The sequence below is a fragment of the Acomys russatus genome, chromosome 17 (genome assembly GCF_903995435.1).
Source record: "Acomys russatus chromosome 17, mAcoRus1.1, whole genome shotgun sequence".
Taxonomy (NCBI): Eukaryota; Metazoa; Chordata; class Mammalia; order Rodentia; family Muridae; genus Acomys; species Acomys russatus.
In genome coordinates this window covers 53,912,354-53,938,401 of record NC_067153.1, presented here as the reverse complement: position 1 = coordinate 53,938,401, position 26,048 = coordinate 53,912,354, and the positions used below count along the sequence as shown (strand labels likewise).

At 38.1% G+C, this 26,048-nt stretch overlaps 1 protein-coding gene across 1 annotated transcript in view; it reads right to left on the bottom strand.

The window, feature by feature from the left end:
* Muc19 (mucin 19, oligomeric) overlaps positions 1 to 26,048 on the bottom strand; it is a 76,482-nt gene that overhangs the window by 9,656 nt on the left and 40,778 nt on the right. Inside the window, exons 8-30 of the mRNA XM_051159378.1 lie at positions 24,678 to 24,728; positions 23,610 to 23,669; positions 23,294 to 23,522; positions 22,374 to 22,488; positions 21,345 to 21,405; positions 21,039 to 21,136; positions 18,249 to 18,462; positions 17,462 to 17,584; positions 16,937 to 17,060; positions 15,443 to 15,578; positions 12,870 to 12,962; positions 11,591 to 11,675; positions 11,352 to 11,489; positions 10,059 to 10,208; positions 8,052 to 8,146; positions 7,515 to 7,641; positions 5,927 to 6,173; positions 4,554 to 4,606; positions 3,662 to 3,762; positions 3,284 to 3,435; positions 2,840 to 2,978; positions 1,713 to 1,817; positions 1,429 to 1,623 (exon numbers count right to left, since the gene is read on the bottom strand). Of these exons, the coding sequence (XP_051015335.1) occupies positions 1,429 to 1,623; positions 1,713 to 1,817; positions 2,840 to 2,978; positions 3,284 to 3,435; positions 3,662 to 3,762; positions 4,554 to 4,606; positions 5,927 to 6,173; positions 7,515 to 7,641; positions 8,052 to 8,146; positions 10,059 to 10,208; positions 11,352 to 11,489; positions 11,591 to 11,675; positions 12,870 to 12,962; positions 15,443 to 15,578; positions 16,937 to 17,060; positions 17,462 to 17,584; positions 18,249 to 18,462; positions 21,039 to 21,136; positions 21,345 to 21,405; positions 22,374 to 22,488; positions 23,294 to 23,522; positions 23,610 to 23,669; positions 24,678 to 24,728 (2,891 nt within the window). The remainder of the gene's footprint in view (positions 1 to 1,428; positions 1,624 to 1,712; positions 1,818 to 2,839; positions 2,979 to 3,283; positions 3,436 to 3,661; positions 3,763 to 4,553; positions 4,607 to 5,926; positions 6,174 to 7,514; positions 7,642 to 8,051; positions 8,147 to 10,058; positions 10,209 to 11,351; positions 11,490 to 11,590; positions 11,676 to 12,869; positions 12,963 to 15,442; positions 15,579 to 16,936; positions 17,061 to 17,461; positions 17,585 to 18,248; positions 18,463 to 21,038; positions 21,137 to 21,344; positions 21,406 to 22,373; positions 22,489 to 23,293; positions 23,523 to 23,609; positions 23,670 to 24,677; positions 24,729 to 26,048) is intronic.

Sequence of the window (26,048 nt, the reverse complement as noted above, 5' to 3'; positions counted from 1 at the left end):
ACAGGTTAATCTGTGATAAACATTGATCAAAACCAACTTGAAGCAGAAAGCATTTGTTTATCACACAGGTTACAACCCATCACTGAGGGAGGCCAAGGTAGAAACTCAAAGCAGGAACCTAGAGGCCACAGAGGAATACTACATCCTTGCTTGCTTCCTCTGACTTGCTTAGTGGCTTTGCATATTTAGCTCAGGCCCAGCTGCCCAGGGATGGCAGTCCCACAGCATGTTGGGTCCTCATATTAATAGTAGCAATTAGGAAAATGCTCCACAGACACACCAGAGGCCAGTCTGAGGGAGGCAGCCCCTCAGCTGCAGTTCTTTGTTCCAAGGCAACTCTAGTCTGCATCAAGTTGACACAAGTGAATCAGCACTGAGAACTAAGTCAGTCTCAGAAAGACAGATGCCACGTGCTCTCTTTCAGTTGTAGATTCTAGATGTCAGTGATATGAAATATTACATTTACTGATGTGTGAAAGTGCAGGTGAAGCTATCTGGTAGACATCGCTGAATAAAGAGAGTTAGGAGAGATGAGGAGAGGGAGGGTAAGGGGATATAGGGGAGACTGCGTTCAAACACGTTACGTACTTGCATGAAAATGACCTTATATAAACCTGTATGAAAATAACAAGTGAGAGAATCTGCTGTACCTATTCAAAAGTTGAAAATATAGATGTATAAAGTAGGTAGGTAGTAGACAGAGAATAGCTGGATAGATAGGTAGATAGGTAGATAGATAGATGGTAGACAGAAAGACGTCAACATCGCAATCATAAATGCTGTTTCATATTGAATTTAAATTTTCAGGAGAATCAGATTTTGTGAGCAAAATGCTCCCATTTTATTCAAGGCATCCAATATAATAAAATGATCTAGCATCACACAAAATAAATAGATCTGGGGGGTTTCTATACCAAAACCCTGCATGTCCTGGAACTTACTATCTAGACCAGGGTAGCCTCAAACTCACAGAGACTCACTGGAACTTACTATCTAGACCAGGGTAGCCTCAAACTCACAGAGACTCACCTGCCTCTTCCTCTTGAGTGCTGGGATTAAAGGAATGTATACCACACCTGACCATAATAAATGTTTTTTTAAGAATGAAACTCATTATATATGTAATTTTAATTAATTATGCATGCACATACCCATTCTCAGAATATTTACAGCAAGGAATGTACTTAATTCAAAGCATATAGTTATTTTTAAATCATATCACATAATAACCTCAAGAAAGCAGAGGGAGTTTGACTAGAACACTCCAACTGACTGCACTCACATTGCTACCAGATTGGTCATTTGGTTATATTTAATGATAACTAAGGAGAAATGCTAGGATCATTGCAGACCCTATCTGCACCCCACTCAGCTATGAAGACATGCTTTTAAATTCCAGTTCCCTCAGCTCATGAGAGATATACATACATGCCAGCTTGGGTCCATAATAGCAGATACTTTTGTGTTTTTGTCCCAGATCAGGGTGATTCCATTCAGAAATTTCACAATCAGGTAGAGACCTACAGTGTGGATGGAGTACAAGGTCCCATTGTGCTTACAATCCGTGCTTTCGGCAGTTTGAACTGCTGTCACTTTACCATCTTGTAAGATGATATTCTGATCCTGTAAATTAAAAGGAAGATATTACAAAGTTCATAATCTTAAAGGAAAGCCAAGAGAAGAGGAGTCCTATTCGAAAATAGGAAAAATACCTGAAAAGCCACTATGACTTTTCTGGAGCAGGTAAGCCCATTCTCACAGCAAGGGACGCTCTCGGTTAAGATACGGAAGGTGCCATTTTCTTGGCCACAATAGTCCTGTTAAACATAAGTTATAATATTTTATTAATGTCACTGACATAGATCTCAACTGCAACATCTACAACTCAACCTCAACACTGACGTATTATTATTCCTTAAATTCAACACATGATACACTGTTATAAAGAATTCCTGAATGTAGTAGTTAGCTTGGCTGTTCTTGTGGTGAGGCAGCCTGAAGAGTCCACTCTGATTGGCCTGTTTTGAGGCAAAGCCAATTAATTCTATTGCTCCCATGCAAGCCCAGACTTTACTACAGATGAAGAAGTATTTAAATCATATACATAAATCATTGGCTTGCTCTTGGGTTCTACACATAGCTAAAGGTGGTTCTTTTTCTTCAGTAATTTATATGAGATATGATAGTCAATCATAACTAATCAGCAAATAAAAACACAATCCAAACTTTATCCATTAGGTGACACCTAGGAAGGAGCTAAATTGCCTCTAAAAAGCATAAATTCTGAAACCAGTCATTTCATTCTTTGACTAGAACATTCTCTAATTATCAGTTTAATCTGCGTAATCTACATGAACCTCCCCTTTTCTACCTGCAATATAGGATCAATAATAGTCTTCTAGTGTTGCAGTAATTTAGCAACAATAAATTATCTCAATTTGCTTGGCAAAGAATAACATGCAAAATTGTAGTCACTATTGCTACTGCTACAGCTAGAATAATAAAATCAAACATTCACTAAGCACTCAGTAGGGGCTACGATATGTGTTTCCAGTTGGCTTCAAGTAGGGGCCATTTCCATGTACATTTTATAGATACAGAATCCTAGGCACTGAGATGTTAAGGAGCATGCCCACAGCCATATATCTAATGGAGCCAAGCCAGAAGTCGGCAAAGCTGCCAGAGCCAGCATCACATGGGAAAATACTCCCTGTTATAGAAACATATCAAGAACTATAAAAAAAATTCTTATTTTGAAAATAAAATTCCCCTGTACTCCTGAGCATATAACAAATTATTATGAAGAACATAAAAACTTATAAAACATACACATAATTACCTCAAGGAACGTATACTGGCAGAGCCCATCAAAGCTGTAGCTTTCTCCATCAAAGGTTCTAACATGCCCTTCGCCATAGATGTGGCAAGTTGTTTGACACTCATTTTGGGTACAGTTCCAAGACCCTTTGATGCAAGTGCTAAAAGAAAGAAATGAAGAGTGATAACTATTTTGCCCCGATTCATATATTTTATTGATTTGTAAAGAATTATAAAATGTTTTTTTGCTTTAAATGATGTAGCTATCTTCATTACATTGACGTACGATATTACACAAAGTTTATTTGGCAAAAAAAAAAAAAAAAAAGTACCTTTTGCTAACTTAAGTCAGTCATTGTTATTTCAAACAACCCTACATATGACTTCTTATTCCCATGAAAAATAACAACAAACTGTCCACTTCTAAGTATCCAAAATAATAAACCGTGAATCCTTTATTACACACCACTCATTGCAGCCAACGGATGTAACACTTCCTTGTTCATATTCTCTGTCACCAAAAGAGCAGGGACAGTCATCAGGATGTATACAGATCCCTTTGGAGTTGCGGACCATTCCTACTGGACAGTAGCATCCCCGTTTGCAAGGCAAGTCACTCTACAAGAAGACATACGGAATAAACATTTCTGTTATCATGTCACATCGTGGTCATCAAGTCAAATGCATCCGCATAGCCACTGTACATCTGGAACCCACATTCGACAGGAAAAACAGATCATGTGTGCACACGAATTGTCTCATTATATTCCTTATAAATTGTAGCTTCTCTCTACCCGGAAAATTTTAAAGTTTTAGAAGACTCCACTCTGATATTTTTACTCACTTCAAAATCAGGTATGTTCCTGGTGCTGCATGTTCTTTCAGTCCTTCTCTGTGCCTTGGGATCTTTGCAGTCTACATACTCAGCCCCTCTGGAACAGTTTTCTGCAAGATAAAACATGTACATGTTAATCAAGGGATCCTGATATGTTTTTGTGCATTTCTTTTAACATGTAGGTAAGAAGTGGGAGTTATGACGCATGCCTGTAACTCCAGCACTTAGGATATTGAGGTAGAAGGACTGTTGTCCTTTCAGAGCCAGCCTGGGGTGTTCGGTGAGAATTTGACAAGACAGTATAAATAGAGACAGAGACAGAGATAGAGATATAGTGACAAAGACAGAGATAGAGTGACAAAGACAGAGATAGAAATAGATGAGATAGCCAGGCGTGGTGGCGCACGCCTTTAATCCCAGCACTCGGGAGGCAGAGGCAGGCGGATCGCTGTGAGTTCAAGGCCAGCCTGGTCTACAAAGTGAGTCCAGGATGGCCAAGGCTACACAGAGAAACCCTGTCTCGAAAAACAAACCAAAAAAGAAAGAAAAAGAAATAGATGAGATAGAGGGAGAAGTAGAGACTGAGAGAGATAGAGATTGAGCTAGAGAGATAGAGATAGAAAGATGGAGAGAAAAGGAAACATAGTGAGAGAGATATAGAGAAATGAGATGGAGATAGAAAGATAGAGTGATAAAGATAGAGATAGGGAGAGACATGATGAGAGATAGGTAGATAGATAGATAGATAGATAGATAGATAGACAGACAGACAGACAGATAGATAAAATATAGGAGGAGGAGAGGTGAGAAAAGAAGAGTATCGGGAAAAAGAAATGACTGCAGGGGTGTGAAATCAAACAAACAATCTACAAACTACAACAGCAGCGATAAAACTACTTACGTAGGGTTAAATCAAGGGGAGTTTGGCAAAGAAGCACACCATCCTGACAGACACTGGGAATAAAAACAGACATTTTGTCTCTTTTAAAAATTAATGTTTAACGATAACTAAACAATGTGACTCAGTTACAGGAATATGTTTAATATTTGCCAAAGTATAAGATATAGCCTTGTGAGTATTGTAAGAATTTGCAAGTTCTATGGACGTCTGAGAACTTCACGGGAAATTTAGCTACAGGCTCTAATCTAGTTGAGAATATCAAAAACTGATGCGTGTTTCAAAGGCTCCAACAAATCTCCTATGGATGCAAGAAAGATGACATACAGTGGGGAAAGTAACAGAAATATGTTGGGCCAGATCTTGCACAGCCTTAAACGGCTTGCAGGCGTCTTTCTGTTCTTTTGGCAACTGTCAGTCATTTCGCTAAGAAGACTAGGAGCCAAACCAATAGTTGGCTTTACCTTACACATTCTGATCACAGAATGGGGAATGTGATACAGACACAGAGGGAGTCAAAGTAAAGGGAAGAAATGTTAGCTAGCTCGGTAGTGTTGGCAAGATTTGGTGATGTTCTGGATCACTCACACTGAGAGATACCATAGCTGTGGACAACCAGCCTAGGGTTCATAATCATTTGATTATGCAACTACAGAAGGAAGAAAACTTATCATCAGATCCTAACTAGATGTTTGTGAACATGGAATCTAAGCCACAGCCTGGTCTCTCCCTGTGTTTCTAGCATAATCTTACAGAATATCCCCCATGCACAATATTTTTTAAGCATTTGCTTTCTCATTCTACTCACAGAAATCATTCACCACACATGGGTTTTCTCAGTAACAACAATCAGTTCTTAAGAGAGTTCAAATTCCAGCCTCCTCTGGCAAGTTTTCTCACCTCCTCAGACTTTGCCTGCTACTTCATAGTTGCAAACACCTTGCTTGGTTTGTGTGTACAGTGCAAATGACGACTTTCTTTTTTAACTCTAGCAATCAGTACAAGCCTTAGACATAGACACTTAACAAGATTTACGGAACGCTACATACCAAGACAGTAGTCACTATCTGAGTGTAAAATCATTTTGCATCACCTGTTTATAAAAGCTGCCAGAACACGTTTCTCCTGATATTTAAACAAGAGTAAGGCAAACCCTGTATGTCCATTATGGGGCACTGGGCCCTTGAGAATAGAAAAAGCACCAACCAGCCTCAGTAATAAATGAAAAGTGAAAAATATGATAGATCTGAGGGAGACTTCATACTGGAAAGTGACTTTATCTGAAGAAAACACATTTCCTTGTCATTGTCATAACAGACACGTCTGTAATCTGCTGTGGGGTGTCATAATGAGTGTCTGTATCATCTACCACATACCATTTATTGTCATCAATAAATATGGATTTGCCTGGTTGCACAATCTCATCATTAACATAGCAGTCACACTCGGATTTCTGAACACAGTTTCCTTCACTGTTCTGGTACATTCCATCAGGGCAAGTGCATCCATCAACTGGAATGCCTTTTACATCACAGCTTCTATCTCGTTCTGACAGAGATCGGCAAGAACTGTTGCAGGTTTTCACTTTGTAGTTAAACACAAGGCCACTTGAACAAGACACCTCTGTGGAGAAGAGACAAGAACAGTAGTTACTATGAGCACCCTAAGGAAGAGAACTTCCTTCACACTGGTGTTTATAGAGAACATAATGGCTCATTCATAATATAGATATGAATTAGGAAAAAAAATATTTGCTCATTGGCCTGATTCTCAGTCAATGTCTCAGACAAAGCCCACAGGCAGGCTGGGCAATACACACTGCTCCTGTGTGGCTTATGTTCCTGTTGGAAGGACAACTGTGCCATTTGCCATAAAACACAAGATGCGTACTGTCTCCATGCACAGCTGGGATCTGTGCTGTGGGAAGACAATTACTGGGGCAAGCAAAAAGGGAACTGAAGCCCAGGGAAGGGTTACTCTATATCAGGCCATCAGCCTAACCCTGGAGGCAGAATCATTCTCACAAAGAGCACACCAACAGTTGGAAGCTCTAAGTCCAGGAGGATTGTCTTTATTTATAGGACCCTTTAGACCAGGAGAAACAACTGATGTGTTTTAGGCAATCCAGCATTATGTGATTTTTACTTCAAAGATTATCTGATTTCTACCATAGACTATCGATTAGAAGGAACAGAAGGGAAATACCAAAGAAAGTCACTATAACTAGACGAGATGGGAAATAAAGGCTACTGCCCTGTGCTAAATTGATGGCAGAAGAGAGTTAAGCTGTGAGGAGACCCCAGGGAAGATGTGACAGGCCCTACTGCTCCTTGGACATGGAGTAGGAAGTGCTGAGTGAGCTGAAGGGCTTAGACATCTACGAGTCTGCAGGCTTTGTTTTTGTTTTTTGTTTTTTTTCCAGTTTTGTGAGACAGGATTTTGCTATGTAGCCCAGGTTGACCTACAACACACTACATAGCCTAGGCTGTCCTTAAACTCACAGCAATCCTCCTGCCTCAGCCTTCCAAGTGCTGGTAATTGAGCATCAGCTTCCATGTGACCTTTTGGAGATTTTTTTTTTTTTTTTTTTTGGTTGTTGATAATTTGTTCTCCGGGTAAATCTTTATAGAGTCATATTCAAAAAGTATGATAAATATTTAACCATAATATTTGAGTTCCTAATTCACATATGAAAAATTATTAAAATTTCAGTATATAGTAACTGAACATATCCCTATGAATACCTATCATCATAAAAATATAAATATGTTAAATCAAGGAATGAATCCAAATGCTGAAATCAAAGATTTGCCAATGATCTGAAGAAAAAAAAAAAACAGAAAATAATCTTTGAAAGAATTAGGTGCAAGTTTGTGAATGCCTGTGTCCCCCCACCCCAGAACAGGTGCATGCAGGCAGCTGAGAAGGAAGCAAAGGGGCCACATCACTCAGTCCCCTACTCACCACACAGTCCATCTCTCCAGCCCTCCAGGTATGTTTCCTTCTCCGCACATGCTTTCACATAGTTCCCTAAAACTGTACACAAGCAATCTTTGCTGTTTTCACAGGAACATGTGTACTTTTTGCATTCCTTTGAAATAAGAAACAAATATGTATATTTATTTGAAAGTTAATCAGAAGAACAGGCAACCTCAGTGTAGCACCTTAATATGTAGCCAGGCATTCCTGCCCCCAGAGCCCAATTGTACTTGGAGACATTATAAAAATGTTTGAAAGTATTCAAATAGCTAATTCCACTAGGGAAAAAATAAAAGAAAAACGTGTTCAAGCTTTATATAATTTGAGATTATTTTCCAATATTATACTAATAAAGTTATCTTATCTAATCTTAAGTAAATTACTAGACTAATGCTAATTTTAAGCATATACTTTAATCTATTGACAATACCAGTGATTTGAAAATGATTAAGATGTGAATGTCTTTGTCAAAATCACCAAAATGTTTCTATTCAAATCTGTTAGTTCTAGACCATCACATACCTCATAGTAGAATTTGGGGTTCACAATTTGATGACAGGCAGCAAAAGGCCCACTTGAATCAAGAAGAATCCCACAGTTGCTTTCAGCAAATTTCTCTGGAAGGAAGTGAAAGCAGCCAAAGTTAACCTCGGGCAACATCAAAGTTGGTGTTTTGATTATTTGGGTTTTTTGTTTCTTTGTTTTTGTTTTGTTTGTTTGTTTGTTCTTAGGAAAGCTGTATATATTTCAAAAAGTTCTTCCATGCAAAGTTTTACTTACAAAGTAGTTTGCTGTGATGGATCAATACCACTGTGTTTAAAATAACATACCACAAACAGAGCACACTCAAAGGTAAAACCTTCATTACTCCTGAAACGGTCTATTAATTCAGGTAACATTTCTCTGAGGTACAGTTTCTACATAAAAATGAAAATAAGCGAAGTGCATGATGTCTTAAGTGTCTCTGTCTAACTGAAACTGCTCACTTGCACTTTTTCTGTGTAATACTTATGTCACATGATGTAGCATGTCCAGGATCAATAAACCAAATGCACTTATTTTAGTTTTTGAAAAGTGCTTAACTAATATTTGTTTATTTACAAACATCTACCCTCACATTAAGTTCACACAAAAAAATCCATAAAAAAGAGGTGATAGCAAAATCCTTCCATAATGATTTAAAGCACAAGGGAGTCTGAACTCATGAAGGATACAGAAAGCAACTAGGACTAATATTCTGACAAATCAGCAAAAACTGTCACTACACTTTTCCAGAAACTATTACTATTAATAATATCTTCTCAAAGTTCAGCTGAATTGTGTTGTTAGTAATTCAAATATAATGCGCTGCAATCAGATTTATTTTATATACTACTACAAAATGCTGGCCTCTTTTCTGCTGAACATAAATTAATGTTCCTTACAAGAAATTCACTCTTTCGTGTAATCTCATAGTTCTCCCATGGCAATAACTTCAAACTAAATAATGTGACAAACAGAAATTATAATTTTTTTATCAACTAGTTTTCAATTCAAAATTAGTAGACAGTATATCCATTTGAGACTGCCTTAGTAATTTAAAATAATACAAAATGATCAAGCTTTGTTTCAAATATATATACGTAAGTATATAATTATATATAACTATAATATAGTCTATAGGATATATTTTATATAATTATATATATACTTATATAAAATCATATATAACTTATATGATTATGTTATAACTGTATAATATGTAATTATGTTACCATAATAAATGATTATGTTATATATAATGTTATACATATTCAATTATATATAAATATATATAATCATTTGGATACATCTGGTTAACACACTAACAAATTGTAATCTTGCTTATTTACAAAAAGATTCACATGAAACACTCGTGGAAACTACCACAAGCACAGGAGGACCCTCAGTGTGACTGGTTTCCAAGTGCTTGGATTGTAGCATCATCTGTGACCCCATGGAAGTTCACGGCCTCTCCCCTCCATCATCTATAACCATATTAAAGTAGATGATGACCTCATCATGTTCTCTGTGAGCTTATATAGGAATAAACAACACCGGTATTAGTGAAAGCCTGTATAGGATAAAGCAGGGGTGACGCATGTGTCACGTTGTAGTAAGAACTGTGCTGGGCTTGGTATTATCCACCATGTGTCTATGCAATTTGGACAGGCATCAATAAAATCCAATGATCATTTTCACCATTAAAATAGAGGAAGGAAAATGAATAAATTGAATAATTTCTTACCCTTCTATATAACCCTAATATTCTGTAATTGTGTAAGAAAGAGAGGGTAGAGTAGAAGAAAACAGAGATGAGTCACCAGTGAAAATGCATTGGCTAAGCACACACTCAAACCAGGCTATTTCTCTGTTTCTTCTAAATCTGGATGGGTATAATAAATGCTAGCTAGAGGCAAGGGGATCAGAGGTGTTGCACTGATTATCAGCATACTTCTGCAAGCACTAAGCACACTTTAACAACACAGTTTCACTCTCAGTGACTATCACCTGTTTCGATGCTGACACAGGAAGAAGGACTTCCATCAGGGCAAGGAGTCATCTCCCAGGATTTAGCAAATGCCTGAGCTGAGCTCTCCAGAATTTTCTGGCTTGACATGAAATCATCTTCTGCCTTGTTGTTGTAGGAACCACAAAGACCTGCATGACATTATTGTTAGAACAAAGGTTAGTGTTTTCACCTACTCGGTCTTATGGCTGCTCGACTGAAAATGCTACAAGAAATACTTGAAATGTGTTAGGTTACCATTAGCACACATTGAGTGAAACCTTATGACACCTCAGGCTTCGCTCACTGTTATTTCTCAGAACAAAGAAACCAATGTACCATAAATGTTATTTGTTTGTCATGGTAACTTTAGAGAAATGAATTCCCACAAGGGTATGTCCATAAGTAGAACTTTTTGTCTACATATAAATACATTACCTTTCAAATAAAAAGTGTATCATGAAGTTTATATCATGTGTGCATTTAATCCTTTTGTGGGACTTGTAATTTATCTGTTCAACATATATGATTATATAGAAGAGCTTACTTTTATGATGAGGAACTTCAGTAAAATAAACGAGCATGTGGAGTAGTCTAAAGGCAAATATTAATGTCATTTGTCCTTGAAATAAAAATGTTTAAGTTGCTTATTCTGTATAAATCAAAATTTATTCAACTACATGCCACGGTCTTACCATACATGCTATTAGTAAAAGGACATATAAAACATATTTTCCAAATATCAACTAAATGAAATTCATTAAATATTTTTAGATTTATCTTTAGTTTCATATGCATGAGTATATTGCCTGCATGTATGTAAGTACGCCACAGGAATGCCTGGTACTGGTGGAGTTGGAAGAAAGAGCATCAAATGCTCTGGAAGTGGAGTTACTGACACTTGTGAGGGAGCATGTAGGTGCTGGGAATTGAACCTGGGTCCTTGGCAAGAGCAACAAGTGTCCTAAACCACTAAGCCATTTCCCTAGCCCCCAAATAAAAGTCTTAATTGCAAAAAATTGACGACATCAATTCTTGAATCATCCTTGGGCATTGAGTCTATGATGAACAAATGTTGATTGCTATGCTTTTCTCTTAAATGCAGGTTAAGTAAACAGGCTGAGGACATAGAAGAATGTCAGACCTAAGTCTTAAGTGACCTCAAGGTGGATTATTAATTTTGGCTGAAAGGTCCAGCAAAAGTCTCTTAGAGTGTTAGTGATATTTTTATAATAGTTCATACATTACATGAATGATGTTGGATCCTTGGAAATAAAATTATTTGGAGGACTTACCTACAGTGTCATTGAATGTATTAGGAGCCATGAAGACATACAACTGCATCACGGGAGCAATTTGTATTTGCATCATAACTTTAGAATATACTTCTGCTTGGATGTACAAAGAAGATGTATTTGAGATCTGTACATTATCTGTCGAATAATTAGAGCCATAAAATTAGCATGTCAGCTTTAGAAATTGAGTAAATAAATGCACATTATATGTGTTTTCTAAATGTTGTTGTTAACCTTACCTGAATAGTGAGGATATTTAATTGAAACTCCATCCTTTGTGACTGTTCCATCATGATTGAATACAAATCTATTACCTGAAACACACTAATACATAAAAGACTTCTATAGCGCAGAATAGCTCTAATGTGCTACATGAAGCTGAATTTTATACTATTAAAACTTATTGAATTCAGTAGGATTTATTTATAAATAGCGATAAAGCCTTTCTTACATTATGATTCATGCTTCCTATATCAAGCCTGGAAAGGAACCCTTTGTCTCCAATTTACAGACAAGGAAGGGTTAACCAAGATGGTAGCCACTTGTAAGCACCAGCACCCAGTCTGTAGCACAGCCCTTAAAAGTCCTGTGAATATGATCTGAACATCCATGGCCCTCCTGCCATTCCCATACAACTGTGTAATTTATGCTTATTATGGTTATACTTCAGGAACTTGGCTCTTTCCAACTATTCTAGAAATTGTTTTTTCTGGAGCCTTAATCAGCCATTCAATATACATAGCAAAGTCATTCTTCAAAATTTAGACTCCTTGCATGCGCATGAGTATGGGCATGTGTTCTTGAGTGTGTGTGTGTGTGTGTGTGTGTGTGTGTGTGTGTGTGTGTGTGTGTGTGTGCATGAGTGTGTGGTGGTACATGCTTGTGTGTATGTGTGCAGGGGAGGGTGACTGGGGAGAGCACATAGTTGTACCACGCGTCTTCCTGAGTTGCCATAACTGAATCTGGAACTTGCCAATTTGTTAAGAGTGGCTAGTCAGCAAGGCCCCAGGCTCGACTCTGCCTTTTCCCTATCCTGCTTTGCAATTATTGACAATGCAGGTAGGATGAACCCTCTTTTTCTTCATACATAAACACTAGAGATTAGCCCCAGAACAAAGATCAGCTGAGCCATCTCTCCAGTCCCTCCTAAAAAAAGAAAAACCATTTAATTTTCATGTGTGTGCCTATGGGGATGCGTGTGCCTATGCACTTTGCATGAGAAGCCTGAGTAGGGCATTGGCTTTCTTGCTCTATCACTCTTGACTTATCCAAATGAAACAGGGTCTCTTGTTGAACCTGGATCTCACTGAGTTTTGACTGGGATAGATGGGTAGCAAGCCTCATTGGTTCTTCTTCCTTTGACCCAGGGGCCTGAGGTTATAGGCAAATGTAGTTATGCCTAGCTGCTCCAAGGACCTTGACATTGGGGCTCAGATCCCCAGGCCTCTCCAGATTTTAGTTTGTGAAACCATTGATCCTATTTTACTCTGGCTAAACCTTAGAAAGGCAAATACTTACAGAATTACAGAGAAGAATAACACTGTTTAAGCAGGATCCTGTCTGACCATTCCCACAGTTTTGAAGCTTAACAATAATAGAAATATCTTCATTCTGTAAAACAATTGGGTTTTGTTTAAGATTATTTTTTTCATAAGTTACTGCTATGTTATTTATCCACAGTCAACTTAAATCCACACAGTTTCTCCATGCAATCGGCTCAGAATCTAGAAACTTCATCCAGCACCCCCAACTTCACCCCCACCCCCAAGCACACACAGGAGCAGACAGGCATTTTATAAATGGTCTAGGCATCATGTGGAATCTATGCTCTGTGCAACATATGGACACTTTTACTGCAATGTCTTTGCTTTTGTTTTCACTCTTGCAAACAACATTGTGGTGCTTTGTGGGGACTATCAGGATTTAAACTTAAAATGGCTTTTGAATCCCTAGGTAGTCTGCAGATTCTGCATATATACAATGCAAAATGTTTGTAAGTTGGAAAACTATAAATTTGGATGTGAAATGTCATGAAGCCTCTAGCTGTAACTTAAAGGCCTCTGAGCCACTGATCTGGAAGCAGCACACATTCTATACGTCTTAGTGCATTTTTCTTTCTCTTCCCCTACCCCTAGTCCTAGTCCTTACAGAGTAAAGAAGAGCATAAAAGGAAAGAAAAGAGATTTTTTCTTTCTTTTTTTTTTTTTTTTTTTTTTTTTTTTTGCTACATGGGAATCTTCCCTGTGGAAAGCATATCTTCATTAGTAGAAATTACATTTTGAGAACTGCCCAATAATAATCTTCCTCTCTATTTGCCATTTACAGGTTCAATTTTCTTGTTTCCACTGAAGAGGCAGGAGCTACAAAATGGAACTGCCCTTTTATTGGAATTTGTACCAATTAAAATTTTAATATTAAGAAGAGTCTAGGTGTAAACCCAGCAATTTTCATACAATGGGTACCCATTGTATAATAAAGACTAAAAACATGTTTCAGGGTATAGTAAAGAAAGAAGAAGATGTTTCTGGGACATGAAGGACCAGATTATGTGCAGCACTGTTGAGCATACACAGACAAGCAGAGAGTGCAATGGCTTTCCTGTGTACTTTGAGGGTTGTTAGTAAATTAAGACTTCAGATGGACATGATATAATGTTAATAGGTGATAGTACCAATGTCAATTTGTGAGAAAAATACACTGAAATGTATAATTAAAAATCCGAAGCCTGTCTGCTTCTCATTTCTTTACCCAGTGCTCTGTACCACTGAGCGATACTTAATATAAAATGTGAATTTTTCTTCCTCCCTGCCAGCTAGCTCTCCTGGTGTGAGAAGGGACTATACACACTGCTGGAAGAGTAAAGTGATCAACAGTCTTATAAAATTTTGAACCCCGGTGAGCTACAATCAGCAAGGCATGAAACGCCTATTAGTGCAAATGTGGCATGAATGTTATAGAGGCAAATTACATCTTTCTAGCTTGCTCCACTGGAGGGAAGTCAATCCTGTTACTCTCACTCTGACCAAGAATGTGTGCTGGGGAGACCATACACCCTTGGAGAGAACTGACTACTATTATAGTTAAACACAATAACAAACTTCATTCTAAGTATCTATTCTTTTTTTTTTAATTTTTTTATTAATTTATTCTTGTTACATCTCAATGTTTATCCCATCCCTTGTATCCTCCCATTCTTCCCCCCTCCCATTTTCCCATTATTCCCCTCCCCTATGACTGTTCCTGAGGGGGATTACCTCCCCCTGTATATATCCAAATATTACACCAGTTTTCACCTTTCATTGAAGAAGCCTGTTTTTTTTTTTTTTCTTTGTTTGCTTATTTGTTTTGTTTTGTTTTTGGTAGATAGTAGTTAATACAGAGATTCAAACTTGTAAAAGTACAAAAAGTAACTACTATTTATTATCTCTAAAGGAAACACTCATGTCAAAACTTTTCCCCAAAGTGGCTCAAAGAACACCACAGAAGAGGGGGAAGAAAAGCTGTAAAATCCAGAAGATGTGAAGGACTGATACAAACTAATGTCTTCTGGGCATGCCAGAGTCAATTCACAAATGAACGCATAGCAACCATGGCTCTCTACACAAGTCCCATGCAACATCAAGCTGTCAACACTCCAGTATAGATAGGGGAGGAGCTGACAGGGCCCTATTCTAGCTGAGGGGCTACTGAAAGGTAATGGATGCTGGGAGAGGAGCAGCCAGTTTTCTTTATAGGATGTAGTGCCCAGTAGGTTGCTCCTGCTCCAGTGGATAATCCACAGGCCATATGCATAATGGCATCAGTAATTGGACTCAGTTGGTTATAAAAAGGAGAAGAAGAAGAAGAAGAAGAAGAAGAAGAAGAAGAAGAAGAAGAGAAGAAGAAGAAGAAGAAGAAGAAGAAGAGAAGGAGGAGGAAATGAAGTTGACTTGGGGGTGGGCATCTGGGAGGGGAAATGAGAATTAGACATGCTATAAATACATCGCACACATGCCTAGATTTACCAAAAATAAATAGTGTAGAATGAATTATGATTTCAATTATTTGAGAATTTGCTCAGTTTTTCACAGATGTGCTAAGCAAGTACTTACATGGACTGCCAAGAAGTGACAGTTTCCATGGTGGCTAAATTTGTTGTCATCAAAAGTGGTAAATAAGCTCCCTTCCACTCTACAGCTCCCAGGACACAGAGCTTCGGTACAGGACCACTTAGCTTCTTGGCATGTGCTGTTGAATAAAGGTGAGTCAGAGGTGAACCTTCTGTATGCTGAACTGACACCACAACACCAGAACATCTCATCAGAAGCCAACACGTAATCCATCAGGTCATGTCCCGCCCAGCAACAGCCCTGATTGGTGGCTTGTAGATGAGGTGGCTATCATGATATTGTAAACTACTTCCGTTTTTTTTTTCTTTTTACTAAAACTGTAATTTCATGAGTCAAACATATATAAAAGCTTGTAAACTGGATTTAATTGTTTGTTTCTGTGCTGTAATATTAGCAGGAAGGCAACAAGAAAAAAAATACACCGTGTATGTGTACTGTGCAATGTCCTACAGAGGAATAGAGAGACTGACGCTTGAAGAAGACACTGCTCAAAACACCAAAAGTAGACCTGCCATATGACACAGCATTTGGACTACCTGACATAGGCTCAGAGAGCTCAGTTCCCTTCACTGTAGATATTTGATCCGCCATTGCTCATTGTGGTTCTATTCACCACAGCATGGAAGTAGAACCAACCTAGCTGTCAATCAATGGATGAGTGGATAACAACAATCTGGAACACTCTAGAGAAAAACATACACATATAACTTGCAAGAAAATGGAGGGACTTCGAATGTCTACTAATCAGGTTACCAAATCTCAGAAAGAAAGAAAAATCTGCACATGTTTACCCTCATAGTCAGCTCTCAGCCCATAGTGGATACATAAATTGCTGGAAACAAGTGCAATGTAGTAAAAATACGACATTAAGGGAAACAAGAAAGTCAAAACAAAAACAAAATGCTTACTAATGAGTCCATGTACACTGTACTTTGTGTCAGTCCCTTGTATGGCTTCTCAAGAGCTAATTCATTCTCAATACAAAGTAACCCTTCAGTGAGCAGTGTCCACAAGTCATTACTTGAGGGGCTTTTACCTTCCCGGACACCTTAACTTCATGGTTTTAACTGTTTGAATGTTCCTGTCATCCTTCATAAGCACTATTAATCTTAGTGCATTTACGCTTCAGAAAGAAGTTTAGTTATCTTAAATAATAGAGTGTGAAGATTAGTAGGAGTATGTCCAAAATCATCATAATTTAAAAATTTGTGAGAATTCCTAGAAAACTGATTTATTGTTCCGAAACTGTAAGAATAGCATTCCAGAAATTTAAACAAAACAAAAACACTGACGAACTGATTTTCTGTTTGTTTGCTTGCTTGCTTGCTTGCTTGTATCTTCTCCCTTGCCCCTGCCATGGACTGTTATAATTCTAAGAAGCATCATTTTTGCTGAATAAAATTTAAATAACTTTAAACATTAAACCTTGATCTCATCTTAATGTCCATAAAATGTAGGTGAAAAGCACACACATACCATTGAGAGCCACAGGGGCCTTCTCGGACTTCTCCTGGCTTATACACTTTTCCATTAGATTCACAGGGACATTTTTCTTTTAATACACACTTTCCTTTCTCCATGATATCATCCACCAGATAACCTAGAATACACATATAAATGTAGTTTCAAAATTATATGAACATCAGTGAAGTATCTCACAACTGTAGTCCCTCCTGAACTCTTTCTAAAGCAAGTGTTAGCGTGCCCTGAAGTAGTAATTTCTTGTGTAAGTGATTGCTTTTCATTTTGACTGACAAGAATGTAATGAAAATCTTCTGAGCCTCAGTTATTGCCCCATAGAGACAGGACCTATTCAGGTCCATGTGGAGGATGGGACCACTGCGGACTCAGATGAAAGCACATTGCAGCTTTGAAAGTGTCTGGCTTTCCTCCATGGATTGCTGGAGGATAAGGATAACTCCCCTGCCTTTTGGAGCTATGACTTGCTGTGCCTTGTCCAGTTTTGTTATGTTGGTGTGAATATGCTCATAAGTAAATTACCTTCTGGGCAGATGCAGCCACTCACGCATTCACTGTCCTGAAAAGGAGCCACATTAGAGCAAGTTGGAGGATTTGAAGGTCCACATTCTTTGTAGATGTGCTTTCCTGGACACTGTTGTTTTGCTGAAGATATACAGAAATATGTATACTTGTAAATTAGAGGAAAACACACAGAGTACATATACAGTTCTCTCATGATCCTTTTCAATGTAATTCTTTGATTCTGATTTTTAATATACAAATCCATCATCATAGATACTCCATAGAACTAGGTGATGCCAATTTCTCAGGCATTAGTTCACTGAGCAGTTTGTAATTTACAAGGAATATAAGTGACATCATTTAATTTCACTACATGTTAAGTTTGGTATTCAGTTCTATAAAGACTAACCTAATCTTAATGTACAAATTGTATTTATATTTGTGTAAAGCTGATATTTATATTGTCCTAATCTTTTAAAGCAAAATAGTACTTTAAGAGTAGACTATTAAAAATATTCAGTTACTTTTTATAGGATTTACATTTCTCCCCTTACTTTTTGCTGTTGACTGTACTAATTAAAACCTCAACACAAAGTTCTGTAACAAGGCCAGTCACATGACAAAATGAGCCTCAATCTTTTCATAAACACATACTAGAGACAAGACTTCCTTGTTGGTTAGCCCCTTCCTGGGCCCTAGAATCATTCAAGAAAAATTGTTCTGAGACGTACATTAACTTAGAGAGTTCTTTAAGAAGGCATTTGTTCACAACCAATAACTACTTAAGAAAACAAAATTAACCTACCACAAACCACACCAGGATCTTCTCGCCAGCGTTCAAAGTCACCAGGACCATCGTAGGCGCACAGGCGGGCCAGTTCTGAGTAGGTGTCACATGTCACGTTCTTGCCTCCTCTGGTTCTACAGTACTCGTCAACACACACTTTCTTGTACTCATTGGATAAAATGGAAACCTTCTCACACTTTTCAAAGTAAGTCCCAATAATTTTGTCACAATACTGCAAAGCAAAGCACAATTGATTAAAACACAGGGGGCAACGGGGCAAGGGTGAATGTTGTTTGTTGTAACATAACATTCTGCAACCCCTGTGGAGTGGGGCTGGTGAGCTTGGACTGAAACTTTAAACTTAGGTAGTAGAGTTGTTAAAGACAGTACCAGAAGGAAGCTTCAGCCCTGACATTTCAGATTTCTGGGACAGCCTCAAGTATTATCTACGTATTCTTATGTATCAATCGCCTACATTACAGTGAGGCTTAGCGCTAGAGAAAATGAGAGGAGTGAGAGGAACTTATCAGTGCAAGGGAATGGCGCAGCCACTGAGGGAAACTAAATTATGCGCAAAAGAGATGCTGTCCCCTAACTGTTGATCTGCTTGTGTTTTGTAAGTAGACAAGTGAACAGGTGACTATAAAATACAGTGTCCTTTTTAGTGGAAATCATGTGATTTTTCTCCACAAATACTGCATTTGTTCTCTCTCAGCAAACAAAATAAAAGACATATATTGTTGTACCACATTTAATTTTCAACATATTTCAACTCCCACATGGTAATTTCTGTGATTAAAAAATGTTTTTAGAAACATGAAAAAAAAATCTCCTGTTTCACAGTTGTTTAGTTTGTCCTAATTTCAGCCAAGGAAGACTGACAATATCATCAAAATAAGGTGAGAATTGAAAAATGAGAATTTTTTTTGTCATAAATGACTCCTGGGATTTTCTCTTATTTTTCAATGGTTGTTTATAAACACCTAGGCAGAATTGTTATTCTGTGCAACTTATTAAAAATGGAAGTCAGGAGCATTTCAAACAGCATGCTCTGGTCAGAAATTAGGGAACCACATAGAGCAAATTTTCTGGAGCAGAAGTTACCCTGCCTTTCCAGAGACAGTGCACAGGAAGCACATCTCTCAGACAAATGAAAACAGCATGCAAAGAAAATTAATGGTGTTACACTAAAGCAGAGTACATACTGTGATGCTTTGGGGCAGCGGGGGGCTGTTGGGATCTCCTTGGCATTCATAGATGGACTGAATTGGAAGGACAGAGTACAAGCACACTAGGAGAAAGCCACGACAGAATTTGAGCATTGGGGTAGGAGTGGCCAGGAGGTGGGAGCATCTAAACGTAAACTTTTGGCTCCCTCGCTGCAGCATTAAAATAGTGCACAGTTCAGCAGATAAGAAGGCGGTCCCAGGGTTAAATCTAATTCATATGGCCAACTGATTTCTGATAAAGCACCTAGACGGCATAATGGGAGACTATGGGACCGTGAACAACAGGTGCTTGGAAAACAGGATTGGCACACACAAAAAGGAAAGACGCTGAGTCCTGACCTCACACCAGAAACAGAAATCAAGCCAAAATGGATGAAAGGCATAAGTGTAACACCTGAAAATATAAAAACCTAAGGTCAAAGAAAGAAAACACTCCTAGCCACTGGCTTGGCACTCCAAGTGAACTTTTAGATGCCATGCTAAAAGCACAGGCCACCACAGCAAACATTAATAATTTTGTTGCATGTACTTTTATTCTCAGAAAAAGAAACAGTGCCTATTTTGAGAGAAAAAATTAAATGGAAACCTAGAGATTAGGAAAATATTTTCAAGTCATCTGATAAAGAGCTGATTATAAAGTTTACTAAGAGCTCATATAGCTCAGTAATGCAGAAACAACCCAATCAGACCATGGACAATAGCTTGAGTGTAAGCATTTCCCCCAAAATAAACGAGTGCTGACAGGAATATGAGAAAGTGTTCAATGCTAGGTAAATATAAACCAAAGCCAACGGAATGGCTACCAATAGAAAGTCATAAAAAATAAACATGAGGGCAGATATGAGGAAGAAGCTCTTTAAAGCTATTGCCCCAAAACAGCATAGAAGTTTTGAACAGGGCTCTAACACAGTGCAAATCAGCCCTCAAATATATATATTTGTGTTCCACATTCATACAGCAGAGCTCTCAGCAGCCAGAGTAGGATAACAACCTTAATATCTATAGTGAGGAAAATGGACAAAAGAATCTGTGGTTACACAGTAGGACATTACTTGGCTGTATAATTAAGAATAAAATTTTACAGGCTGTTACAAGATATATGAGCCGGGGTAATGCTATGCTGTGTGAAATAACTTTTTAAAATGTATAATCTCATTTATATGAAGAATCATTAAAGGCCATCAGACATATGGTGAATAAGAAAGCAGTGGGTGTAGGTTGGGTGAGAGGAAATAAGGAGACGTATGCCAGAAGATGTAACAGAGACATACAAGGGATGAGCCAATCCTGAGCGCGAATGCACATTGTGAGGATTACAGTACTGCAAATACAACGTGCAACACACTCATGTTACATGAGTAGATTTCAACTCTTCTTGCCCCAAGTACCAATAAATAAATAAATAAATAAATAAATAACTATGTGATACAATGGATATAGACATCTTCTTCATTACAATAGTCTTCATTATTCTTTTTATATATCACATAGAATCAAGCTATGTGCCTTAAAATACACATTAATTTTATTTTAATCATTTGGGAGGAATAGTGCTAAAACTTGCTGCCACGTTTCCTACCTGTACTCCATCCTCACAAACTTCATAGTTCTTATTCAAAGCACTGGGACAGTCGTTGGAAATTTTACTACTGGCGATGTGCCCGTTAATATCATCACCTGCAAATCACAGCATTATTTCAAGATATTCATTTGTCTGTACTTTATTTCTAAGCTACATATATCATGGCAAGATAAATATGTGTTAGTTCTAAGAGTTTCTCATTCTTTAAAGAGGTGCACATTGTTAGTAAATTTATCTAAATGTGAAAGTTTTAAATTTTCTTTGAGAAAGTAATTTTCTTAGGAACAGTCCGCCCAATCTCACCTGGAGTGCTGCTGAAGTTGCCACAGAGACCACAGGTTGTGTATTGACTATAAAGGGTGAGCTTCAAAAAACAAATAACATTAACATTGGTATATTCATAAAATATTGAAAATATCTCAAGGCAATTTTTTTTTTTTTTTTTTTTTTTTTTTTGGTTTTTCGAGACAGGGTTTCCCTGTGTAGCCTTAGCTGTCCTAGACTCATTTTGTAGACCAGGCTGGCCTCGAACTCACAGAGATCCACTTGCCTCTGCCTCCCGAGTCCTGGGATTAAAGGCATGTGCCACCACGCCTGGCTTCAAGACAAGTTTCACCCAAACCCAATGGCAGGGTCTCCTCCTGTGCAGTCCTGTATGCACCAGTCAGCTAGGGGATGGGTGCCTTTCTAAAAGAAACTGTGACCCACCTTGGAACAAGTCTAATTACACTGCTAATTGTGTCCTCAGGCAGATGATTTGTTCTCTCTTATTGAAAATACATTTTCAACACAATTACAGTTTTCCCTCCCTCTATTCCCTCCCTTTCCTTCCCAATTTCCTCTCCTATCTGGGTTTATACTCTTTCTGTGTCTCATTAGAAAACCAAGAGACTTCTATGGAAATAGTATATTATGGTCTGGCATGGTATGACTATAGTATAGTATAGTATGAAGTTAAAATCAAAAACCAAACACATTGAAATAAGACAAAAGAAACAAATAAACGAGCCCAAGAAAATGTACAAGAAACAGTCACAGGTACAGGGACCCACTGCTTCATACACTCAGGAAGCCATTAAACACGTCTGGTTTTTGTTGTTGTTGTTGTTTTTTTGGTTCTTTTGCCTACATATTCTGCTCCGTCGTAAGCCGTCTTAAGAGGGCTGCATATTGAGGCGCTTTAACTCTCAGGCAAGATCGTTTTCAGCACAGTGATCATATAAAGATTTCTCAACCAGTATTACTTCAGCTTTCCTTATGTGTTTATTTTTATGATGAAAACCAAAGACCAAAACCCAAAAACCTTCAAAGAAAAATCACTTGTCGACTTACTGAGAGTGTGTTATGGCTCCACCGTAAAGACAGGGTACCTTTCCGGCTTCTCAGATGGTTGCTATTGCCTTGTTTTTTAATGTGAATCATCTTACTGTTGTGTGGCACCTCTACTCTGAAAAGGTATAAAAAGCAAATGTGTGCCAGTGATGAAAACAGTTCCGCTGCTGTAACCAGGGCTGTGGGGGAGTAAGTACTATAGGTAGCCCTGGTATTTTGGAAAATAAACAGGTAGAACATTGGTTGGGTATCAGAAAAAAAAAATTGAAATATTTCCAAGTAGAATATCAACCAGACCTCAAATTCTCTCTCTCTCTCTCTCTCTCTCTCTCTCTCTCTCTCTCTCTCTCTCTCTCTCTCTTCTCTCTCTCTCTCTCTTTCTCTTGTTTTGTTTTTGTTTTTTGAGACAGGGTGTCTCTGTATAGCCCTGGCTTCCCTGAACTCACTTTGTAGACCAGGCTGGCCTTGAACTCACAGAGATCCACCAGCCTCTGCCTCCCAAGTGCTAGGATTAAAGGTGTGCACCACCACTGCCCGGCTTCAGGCCTCAATTTCTTATCCTTAGAAAACAAAGAGTCTGAATCTTTGAAATCTGAGTTTTTACTTCTGAAAAATAATGGTCTAGGAATTTTTATATCTTCAATTTTTTAATTTGTGAGACTTTAGTTTTGTCTTTAGCATTCAGTATGACAATGGAAGTGGCAATGTTCTGTTATTTGTTTTATGGGATCCACATTTTACACGAAATCTAGAGACTCTAAATTATCATGCAGCAGAGTCACTGGGCGTGTTCTGATTTGCCATAAATAAGCATCGACACGGGGTAGTGTCACCCACTCCTTACTTGGTTTTTTAGTCTTGTTTTTGGCTCATACTACAAACCATTCTGTAATTCTTAGACAGTGCATTCTGTTATTTACCTTTTGTCATTAACAAAAATATCATTATGCAAAACTAAGATGCCAACGCCATCGATCTGAGCTTTTATTTCTTCGATGTCACCATTCTTGTCCCTTTTGAGCTCAATGTTGAAGTCTCCTCCAGATTCGGCACAGTCACGACAGAAAGTGTAAGTGCACGAAGACTCAAAGGAAAAGATGTGGCCATCGAGAGCTCTGAATTTGCCATTGCCCCATGTGGCTGTTTCACCTACACAGCAGCCAGAGAAGAAATTCACGGTTGTTGACACCGCTAAGCAACGGGTTAGATCTAAGCATCTGAGCTATGTTTACTTACCAAAGACTTTGTTGGCTTCTGAGTATGTGGGAGTTGCTTCTGGAACATGGGATCGCTTTTCTACTCAACACAAAGCATAGATAACGTTTAAGCTTGAACTTACATCCATTCAACATGTATTTAAAGGGGTACAGGAGTGGAGAGTGAAATGTTGTTGTCCACTAGTGAAGTTCTTCAACTTGAATATGTAAAAATTGCTCTTGAGAGCTAGGATTTGCCAAATCCATATGCATGATTATCTCTGAAATCCATTCTTGTTCCTGGGCCCAATCAGTCATTGTGTGTCTGAAATTCTTAAGGATGACTCACTGAGATCACGCAGAACCACTAACATGCTATGTCTATTATATTATTATATTGCTGTCTACTCTTCTTGAAACAACAAAATATTATAGCAAATCCTTATCAGAAGCCATAAACAAGCAAGCCCAGAGTGTAGCTCAGTCTACCAGCCTGTTATCTAATACTAACATGGCAATTATGTATGTACATGGAAAATGAAAATTTTCCTAGATCAAAGGGGAATACTGGATACCTTAAAATGTCAAAGCCAGTTGGGTATTTCTAATGACCTTCTGAGATAGATAAGTAATTTGATATGAAATCTCAGGGTCAGTCAGGCTTGAAAATCATGATAACAACAATAACAAAAGTAGGCATTTCTGGGAAATGCTAAATACATTCCACAATACTGTTGTTATCTGCTTATGAATTGTTTCACCACACACTGTACCATGGATTAGCTTTACTCAGATTGAAAGGACATAGGTTATATGCCTAACTTGTTTAGAACACCCTATAAATATGTCTAAAAATGATAAAGGAAAAGTGATGTGCTTTATTAAAATTACCATAAAAACTATTTTTCTCTTAGTCATGAAATTTCTTTAAATAGCTCATTGGTCCCCTGAACCTTTTACTCAGGAAGCACCAAGAGGTTCAATCTTGTTAATACAGTGACACAGAGATATAATTTCCCAGCAAATTAGTGGCTCACAGAACTTTTCAAACTTATATTTGCATGTGTCTATTTTTTTAAAAAATATCCAAAGCCACAAATCAAATTACCTGGAGTACTGGGTGGTCCAGATGTACTGTACTCGGATGAGCTTCTGGCACCTGTTTTAACACAGAATCAGACTTAGTAAAATACAGTTTTTAAAATCTGGTGGATAAACCATGGATACAAGCTCATCGATCCTAATGCTTGGACCACGAGACGCTGTATACAAAACAAAACAAAATTACATGTCAGATAAAAGTCAACTTACTCCAGGAACATCACATTAGAATTTGTTAAGAGAGAGAGCAAAGAATTATGCACACAGGGATGAAAAAAAATCTTATCTCAATGTCAGTGAGAACTGCTTTCACAAAGACCTGTATTACATTCAGATATCAATCCAAGATGTCAGTTGAACAGTGAATTCTTGGCCATAGGAACTGTGTATATGAAAAACACTAATTAAATGAGCGATGTTTTTACTGTGGGTATCAAGAAAACTAGAACCAGTGTCCAAGATATATGCCCCATCTCTAACCCAGCAGCTATTTCCAACTAATAATCAGCTGCAAAGAAAAACTTAAGTTTTCTCCAAGGTAGTCTCACTGGGGAAACTAACCATTCTTTTTTTTTTAAATATATTTTATTAATTTATTCATATTACATCTCAGTTGTTATAACATACCTCGTATCCTCCCATTCCTCCCTCCCTCCCGTTTTCCCCCTATTTCCCTTCCCTATGTCTGTGACTGAGGGGGACCTCCTCCCCCTGTATATGCTGATAGGGTATCAAGTCTCTTCTTGGTAGCCTGCTATTCTTCCTCTGAGTGCCACCAGGCCTCCCCATCCAGGGAACATGGCCAAATATGGGGCACCAGACTACGTGTGAAAGTCAGTCCCCACTCTCCACTCAGCTGTGGGGAATGTCCTGTCCATTGGCTAGATCTGGGTAGGGATTTGATGTTTACTGCACATATTGTCCTTGGCTGGTGCCATAGTTTGAGCAGGATCCCTGGGCCCAGATCTGCCCATCATAATGTTCTACTTGTAGGTTTCCAGGACCCTCTGCATCCTTCAATTTCCCCATTCTCCCATGCTCCTCTCACCTAGAGTCCCAATAGGAAGTTTTCCCCTCTGATTCACTTTCCTAGTAAGTGAAGACTTTCATGGGACATGCCCCTTGGGCTAGTGTCCAGATATAAGTGAGTATATACCATTTGACTCTTGCTGTTTCTGGGTTAACTCACTCATTATGATCATTTCTAGTTCAATCCATTCATCTACAAATTTCGGGAATTCCTTGTTTTTAATAGCTGAGTAGTATTCCATAGTGTAAATGTACCACAGTTTCTTTATCCATTCTTCTACTTAGGGACACTTAGGCTGTTTCCATATTCTGGCTATTATTAATAAGGCTGCTATGAACATGGTTGAGC